This window comes from Pleurodeles waltl, chromosome 1_2, assembly GCF_031143425.1.
Source record: "Pleurodeles waltl isolate 20211129_DDA chromosome 1_2, aPleWal1.hap1.20221129, whole genome shotgun sequence".
NCBI lineage: Eukaryota > Metazoa > Chordata > Amphibia > Caudata > Salamandridae > Pleurodeles > Pleurodeles waltl.
Window position 1 is genome coordinate 20,244,681 of NC_090437.1, and position 8,711 is coordinate 20,253,391.

At 43.6% G+C, this 8,711-nt stretch overlaps 1 protein-coding gene across 1 annotated transcript in view; it reads left to right on the forward strand.

Annotated features, from left to right (window-relative positions):
- The window catches only part of ELP1 (elongator acetyltransferase complex subunit 1), an 886,544-nt gene extending 882,832 nt beyond the window's left edge, over nt 1-3,712 (forward strand). Inside the window, exon 37 of the mRNA XM_069235684.1 lies at nt 2,965-3,712. Within this exon, the coding sequence (XP_069091785.1) occupies nt 2,965-3,035 (71 nt within the window). The 3' untranslated portion in view covers nt 3,036-3,712. The remainder of the gene's footprint in view (nt 1-2,964) is intronic.
- Nucleotides 3,713-8,711: the final 4,999 nt, after the last annotated feature.

The following is an 8,711-nucleotide window of genomic DNA, read 5'->3' on the forward strand; positions in this document are numbered from 1 at the left end:
CAGAAATGCACAGGTTTGGTAGGTTTCCCTAGGTGGCGGCTGAGCTAGAGGCCAAAATCTACAGGTAGTCACTTTGCTAAAAACAGCTCTGTTTTCTGTGATGTGTCCACGTTGTGTTTTGGGGCATATCCTGTCGCGGGTGCTAGGCCTACCCACACAAGTGAGGTATCATTTTTATCGGGAGACGTGGGGGAACGCTGGGTGGAAGGAAATTTGTGGCTCCTCTCAGATTCCAGAACTTTCTGCCACAGAAATGTGAGGAACATGTGTTTTTTTAGCCAAATTTTGAGGTTTGCAAAGGATTCTGGGTAACAGAACCTGGTCCGAGCCACACAAGTCACCCCTCCTTGGATTCCCCTAGGTCTCTAGTTTTCAGAAATGCACAGGTTTGGTAGGTTTCCCTAGGTGGCGGCTGAGCTAGAGGCCAAAATCTACAGGTAGTCACTTTGCTAAAAACAGCTCTGTTTTCTGTGATGTGTCCACGTTGTGTTTTGGGGCATATCCTGTCGCGGGTGCTAGGCCTACCCACACAAGTGAGGTACCATTTTTATCGGGAGACTTGGGGGAACATAGATTAGCAAAACAAGTACTATTGCCCCTTGTCTTTCTCTACATTTTTTCCTTCCAAATATAGGAGTGTGTGTAAAAAAGACATCTATTTGAGAAATTCCCTGTAATTCACGTGCTACTATGGTCACCCCGGAATTCAGAGATGTGCAAATAACCACTGCTCCTCAACACCTTATCTTGTGCCCTTTTTGGAAATGCAAAGGTTTTCTTGATAGCAATTTTTTACTCCTTATATTTCAGCAAATGAATTGCTGTATACCCGGTATAGAATGAAAACGCACTGCAGGGTGCAGCTCATTTATTGGCTCTGGGTTCCTCGGGTTCTTGATGAACCTACAAACCCTATATATCCCCGCAACCAGAGGAGTCCAGCAGACGTAACGGTATATTGCTTTTGATAATCTGACATTGCAGGGAAAAGTTACAGAGTAAAACGTAGAGAAAAATTGATGGTTTTTTCACCTCAATTTCAATATTTTTCTTTTTCAGCTGTTATTTTCTGTAGGAAACCCTTGTAGGATCTACACAAATGACCCCTTGCCGAATTCAGAATTTTGTCTACTTTTCAGAAATGTTTAGGTTTCTGGGATCCAGCATTGGTTTCATGACCATTCCTGTCACTGACTGGAAGGAGGCTGAAAGCACAAAAAATTGAACAAATGGGGTATGCCCCAGTAAAATGCCAAAATTGTGTTGAAAAATTGGGTTTTCTGATTCAAGTCTGCCTGTTCCTGAAAGCTGGGAAGCTGCTGAGTTTAGCACCGCAAACCCTTTGTTGATGCCATTTTCAGGGGAAAAACCACAAGCCTTCTTCTGCAGCCACTTTTTCCAATTTTTTTGAAAAAAACGAAATTTTCACTGTATTTTGGCCAATTTCTTGGCCTCCTTCAGGGGAACCCACAAAGTCTGGGTACCTCTAGAATCCCTAGGATGTTGGAAAAAAAGGACGCAAATTTGGCTTGGTTAGCTTATGTGGACAAAAATTTATGAGGGCCTAAGCGCGAACTGCCCCAAATAGGCAAAAAAAGGCCTGGCACAGGAGGGGGAAAAGGCCTGGCAGCGAAGGGGTTAATAAGATCCAAACATCTCTTTTGTGCTGCACTACTCTTTTATTTCAGGCTGTCCATTTTTCTCGATGCCTGGGTAAAAAGGAATAGAAGCGAACGTCACTATGCTGGAATGGACACTATATGATTCCTGTGACGTTATCTGGCATCACTTCCAGCATCAGTATGATGCCAGCGCCCTCTACCGACAATTTAGGAGCTTTGACATTTCTGAATCCAGGCCAATGCTTGGGATTATTATGCAGGTGAGGATCTGCAAGTAGATATAGTACCTGTCAGGAATATCGTTACTGCAGGCAAGTACTTTTTCCTTACCAAAGGTAACGTTTTCATTAGGTGCCCTGACAACCTGATTATACAAATGCAACTATTTCAGAATACAGATCTATGAATGCAGAATTGAGTTTGAAAGGAAAAGGGCATACAAAATAAATTTGTCTTTCTCTTCATTGGCTGATTTTCACTGAAAGAATTAAGTTCAGAGTGCTACGCAAGGTGCATAGGGCCATTCATAAGTAAGGCCAATTTGTTCTCCAAAAAAATTTCGAGCTGCATATGCCTAACATATTGCTTAGAGCTACACAACCTCCTATGGTTCATCAGACCCATAAGGGTGACGTGATTTAGCCTGTACTAGGCTTTGCAGCCATTTAGCTTTAGTCAGTGTTTTACAAAACTGCACTGAAAGAGGATACTGATGTTTTTTAAACTAGAAACTCGAGAAAGGAGCTGCAGGTCTTCGGGAAGAAGCTGCTCAAATGTGCTAAGTATGTGTGGTATCCTGCAAGATTAAGAGTAGATCAGGGTGGCAAAATGTTTTCAGTACACAGCAACACCAGTATTAACTAGTTAGTAATGAAGAAGAAACAAGATATGATGTGTGAGTTTATTGTGGTTGGTTTGAGGCTTGAACTGAAATTTGACTGAAGGGGTGTTAGATTAGACCATACCTAAATCGATATATTTGTCTCCACTCATACTTTTCTACACCTTCCTCTCCCTCCTGGATTTGCATCATTGAGGTGTTGACATGCTGTTAGTTCTAAAAAGATCTTAGAAAGGTCCCGCAGCGCTCCATTCAGATTTCTTCAAATTTCAGTTTACACCAGGATTGATTCTGCCAATTAACTGTTTGAATGCGTGTCTGTTCCAGCTTAGCACTCTCTTCTTCCAATTAAAACCATTTGCTTTGAAATGTACAAGAAACTATAAAAGAGATGGATTAAAATGGATTAAGGAAGTTGGCAGATATTTAAAACGAACTCATTTATACCATTTTCATTTTTAAATCATTGTTTGTAACATTGGAAATGTCTGTTTTTTTCAGGAGAGACAGAGTTGCTGATGGTCCCAAAACTGAACAACTCCTTACAGTGGAAACTGGGCCTTCTTGAGTAATGTCCGCTAAAGCCCACATCTTCATGGCATAGATATCAGCTGTTCATATCACCACTGAGCTCTTCAGATTAAAACCCACCCAGCCAGTTCACAGTTAACTCAGTGGACCCCAGTCTTGGTCTTGTTGCAAGATGGACTTGGCCCTGCTGATCTGCATTTGTATTATTATATTTATGGATAAAACATCTTGTTGTTTCAAGGATTTATATTAAAGATTAAATAAGTAGTGTGATTATCAGAAAGCTTAACTTATTTCCCAGATGTCTAACTTCCAGTGTTGCTTCAACCATAATGTTTGCCTGTTAGGTTAATTCATAAAGAAAAAAGGATAACAAGCAAAACAAATGAAGATTTCTGGCTTGATTATTTTATACTCTGTAATGTCTTATAGATGTTTCTACATTGTTATAGTTTTTGCCGGCTTTTTTTCTTGACCTTCGTATGAAGAAGGAAAATGTGTAATTGGAGTTTCTTGTGAAAACGCTTTTAATAGGGAAGACGTTAGTAAAGAAGCATAGCTTGACCATCCTTTCACATTTTCTTTAATTTACTTCGAATTCTAGAAGTTAGTTTGTAAATCATGTCAGGAAATTCAGTGAAGATATAGTAGAGTTGTAATCACACTGAAAGCAGTTCCCAACTCAAACAATAAACTTACATGTTATCTCTTAAACATTGATGTGGAATTTAATACCTTTGTGCAAGTCAAATCTGCAGTAATGAAAATAATGACAACTGAATGCAACCTATGAAAACCAAAATGATGTTGGTCAATACTGAACACCCAAATGCAAATAAATGGATCGCTCTTGCTCATTCCTTCCTCTGAGTTCAGATCACTATACTTTAACATAATGTCATTCTATGAGTTTTAGGACAGATACAAACTTTTACCTGAAATGTTTCTCATAAAGTGTTTGCTCTCATTTACAAAAAAGCTGTGCTCAAATCTCATTCCTGAAAATAGACTAGAACAAACTAAGGGCATGGTTTAGAGTTTGGCGGACGGGTTACTCCATCACAAACGTCATGGATATCCTGTCCGCTGTATTACGGTTCCTGTAGGATATAATGGGATCGTAATATGGCAGATGGGATATCTGTCACGTTTGTGACAGAATAACCCCATCCGCCAAACTCTAAATTAGGCTCTGACTCCTCTTTCTGATCATAATAATCTGTTATTTATGCAGCACTTCTACCTAAAGTTATTTAGGTAAATCGTTTTCTGATACAGACTTCAAACAACAGGTTTCAACCATTTGAGTGCTTCCCCAGGTGTCAGCCTATGGTGCCTCTGGTTGGACCATGATTCCAAGGCCTGCAGTCACTATGCCTTGATGTACCCCAAGGCCATTCGAGACTGGGAAGCAAAGTTCTTCATGGCGAAGCACTGCAAGTTGCAAACTGTCATCAGTCAGTCTAAAAGAAGGTCCTGTTCCTTCTCCCAAGGTCTCTCCTTTGACACGTTGCTTTCAGATCTAAGTCCTCAGGCAAATCCAATTAGAAGCGTAAGAATTTAAATCGGGGCTGGGCCCTGTTCTTTCAATCTTGATCTCCCAAGAAGGTGCAAGGATACCATTGTGCTCCCAGGTTGTGCTCCCGCAGTATGGAAATTGTAATGCTGTACACAAATGGGCAAGGATTGAGTGCACATGGGGGTGGGATCAAAGGCGCGTGGCTAAAAGAAACAACAAATTCTGTCATTTTGTTTGGCCTTTGACCTTCAGGTAACCTCATATATAAAAACAAGTACAGCTTAAATGAAAAATATATGCCAGTTAAGTTAATCAGTGGGAAATGCACAACTGTACTTTATGAAACCTCTTAGTTAATGCACTGCAGAGGTCTGTGTCTGCAACCAGAAAGTCACAGAATAGAATCCTGTTTGATGCAGTGGAGAACAGTGACTTGTGTACGTTTAGTGCTGTGAGTTGCCAGTCTGTGACATAAAGCACTGTGAATATGCACATCATTATTTTAAACTTGCATTACACACACTAGAAGATAAACTACTGTAAAATGCGTAAAATGTTTTCAGATAAAAAGGACTTTCAAACTATAGATTTTAGTAATACCCAGACTGTACATAGTGCAGTTTTCATTATAACTGTTCTTCAAAAGCACACACTTCACTGTTCAGCTGGTAACTCTCTTGCAATACCACTCAAAAAGAATAAATCTGTTTTATCAGGAAACTTCAAGTGATCCCATCAATTAAAACCAGTACCTTCTTCCAAGCAGCGTTTACAATTGCAGATTAACAAATTGTGCTTTTTACATATTTTTTCCAGGCAAGCAGGCACCCTGACAAGAAGACGTGTTTAGCTGTCTACTCCTCCCTCGGTTTTACAGTACAAGAGACTCTGGCCCATATTTCTGAAAAGTTTGCGCCGCCTTTGCATAATTTATTATGACGCAAAAGCAGCGCTAATTTAACTACATATTTATTTTTAAGATCAAGGAAGAATACATCAATTCCCACCTACAACCAGTGGCCGATGGGGAGCGTGATCATAGCAAAGGGGAAAGAGGGGGGATAGGAGGTGTGTGGGTAAAACACTCATGATGGTGACCATTTCTGGGTGAAGACCAGTGGGTGAGTAGAGAGTTAGGTCTGTAGTGCAGGAACCACTTCTCCATTGTCTAACTCCCCTACGTTCTATCCAATTCAGATGTGGTCAGTCAGAGAATACGTAGGTATTGTGGGCTTGTCAATTCCCTAAACTCCTCAGATAGATATTGGATACACGGGCCCTACATTTTATTGAAGACTAGTAGCAGGCCTGTCACCGCCGCTGTCAATTTTTACGTCCCCAGTATGTTCCATAATTTATGTAACCAGTCAGTGTGTGTAGGTATGACCACTGAGCCCTAGTGTGAAAATAGCAGTTGCTTAGCCACCCCCTAGTGCTAGTGTGATGGCGTGTCCTCTAAGTGAGCAGAAAGGGTACTTCTGCGGATTAGGGAGTCTCAATAGCACGTAGCTAGGGAATCTTGGTATAGTGGTGTCGTATATTTCATCTACTGCCTGTAAGACAGTTTCCCAAAAGGAGAGAATTTTGGGGCAATGCCACAGCAAATGGGTGAGCATGCCGTTCTGGCCACAGTTACACCAACATCTACTGTCACTGAGTGGTCTCCACCAGGCACCCTCACCGGCTTATAATACCAATAATGAGCTACCTTTAAAAACATCTCTTTAGTAGTAATATTGCATGCAGTGACTCGTGCTCGATGTAGTATATCCCGCCACTCCCTGTCTGTAAATGAACTACCAGACTCTAACTCCTGACGTGTGGGGCAGCGTGTGGGGGTAATTAGGAAAGTGTTTAAGTCAGACAAGAGTCATTTGTCTGATGTGCGCATGAGTAACCATCTCTCAAATGGAGTAAGGGGTCTGCTCGCATGAGGTCTTATCAATGGGTATGTCACCCAATGGTGGACCGCTAAATATTGCCAGTATCCTGTGTCTGGAAGGTCATAGCTCTTCTGTATCTGGGTAAAGTCCATAATCCCTTCTGCATCAAAGAGGTTGCCAATTCTTTTGTAGTTGGCATCTCGCCAAGTTGCAAACAAGGTTTTGCTCCTCGCAGGTGGGAAATCCGGATTCCCAATAAATGGGGTCTGCGGAGAGACTGGGGTGGACTGTCCCTTTCTCTCCGGAACTCTGTCCCATGACTCCAATGTGGCTCGCAAGATAGGGGAGATATAGACACCCAGTGGACGGGGCTTCTTTGGCAACCGTGAGATCTTCCAAATATGTACACCTGCCACAGCTTGGTCAATAAAGCACCAATACTTCTTGGTATATGGCAGTGACCATTCTACCATGTAACACAATTGGGCTGCATGGTAATAACTCAGCAGGTGTGGGATTCCCAGTCCCCCTTCAGCCTGAGCAAAGTATGCTTGAGTCTTCCCCATTCTGGCTTTCCTGCCAGCCGATATATAGTCCTAGATGTCTGTTTGTATTTTGTCCAGTACACCAGGGGGCGGCCGCAAGAGTAAAGTCTGCATGACATAGAGCACCTTTCGGCAAGAGCGTCATCTTGACCGCAGCTAGGTGTCCCAGCCAAGAGAGGCCATACTTCTGCCACCCTGCAAATTCTGTCTGGGCGGTCAGCAGGAGCGCATTATAGTTGTATTCTACAATAGCTCCTAAGGCGGGGAGGATCTGCAAACCCAAATATTCAACCCTGCTCGTGGCCAAGGAGAAGGGCAGGGATGCCTCCAAGGAGGTCCTGTCTGCCTCTGGTAGCGTAAGATTGAGAATGGATGACTTGAGTAGGTTAGTTTTGAAGCCAGAGACTTCACTGAAGGCTGCCAACTCCTCCATGACCTCCGGGAGGAAGTCTGTGGCCTGGACAGGTGAAGCAGCACATCGTCCGCATAGAGGGCCAACTTGTGTGATCTAGCACTCATGGGTATGCCTGTGATGTGGGAATGTGTACTTATGCATTCAGCAAAGAGTTCCATGTATAAGGCAAACAATAAGGGTGACGGGGCAATCCTGCTGCGTGCCCCTAGAGATAGGGAACTACTGAGAAAGGGTTCTGTTCACACTTACCGCTGCTCTGGGCGCATCGTAGCTACAGCGTATCCAGTTACAGAACCTAGGGCCCAGGCCGCAGTGCCCCAGAACTGCATATAGATATGGCCAGTGCACCCGGTCGAAGGCTTCCTCCGCATATATAATAAGGAGTATGGCCGGCATATGTGAGCTTTGAATTTTGTTCAATAAATGGCAGAGACGCTTAGGGCCTGATTTATGAAAAGTTAGCGCCGCCTTTACGTCATTTTTTGAGCCGCAAAAGCATCGCAAACTTACAAAATATAATGATTTTAATTTTAATGTAAGTTTGTGCCCATTTTGGGGCTCAAAAAAGGACGTAAAGGCGGCACTAACTTTTCATAAATCAGGTCCTTAGTGTTTTCAGCACACAAACTCTCGGGGATGAACCCGGTCTGATCCGTGACCACTAAGTGCTGCATGTACAGACCCCAATCTGTGGGCCAGTATGCCCGTGAAGATCTTAGCATCCACATTCAGCAGCGTGATGGGGCGATAGGAGGAGAACCATCGTGGGTCTTTCCCCACCTTGGGGATGACTGTTATCATGCCCACTTGCATCGAAGGGAGGAGGGAGCCAGCCACGCCCAGGACATTGTATAGCCTTGCCAGTATGGAGGCCAGTTGGGCACCAAAAGCCTTATAAAATTCCACCCGGAAGCCATTAGCACCAGGTGCCTTCCCTGCCTGGAGGCACTGGATGGCCAGGAGCACTTCAGCAGGAGTAATGTCCCTATGTAGTGCATCTCTAACCACCTGTGGGATCTGGGGCAGAGGGACCTAGTCCAGATAAGTCCCCACACCGTCAACACCAAGGTCTTTGGCGGTGTAGAGGGACGCGTAGAACTCTTTAAATTGTTTGAGTATCTGGTTTCCCGGCACGTCAAGCTGTCGTCAGGCAGGGTGAGCTTCGCTGCCCTCCTCTTCACTGCCTGAGTTTCTAAGGTGGTGTGCTAGCAAGCGACCAGCCTCATTCCCCCTCACGTAGCACTTTTGTTTCGTCCCTAATAAGGCGTATTCCACTTTGTCCATATCTAGTGCTCGTAACTGTTTCCGGGTCATGGTCAGAAGCCTCCTGGTCGCCATCAACCCCGTGCGCCTAT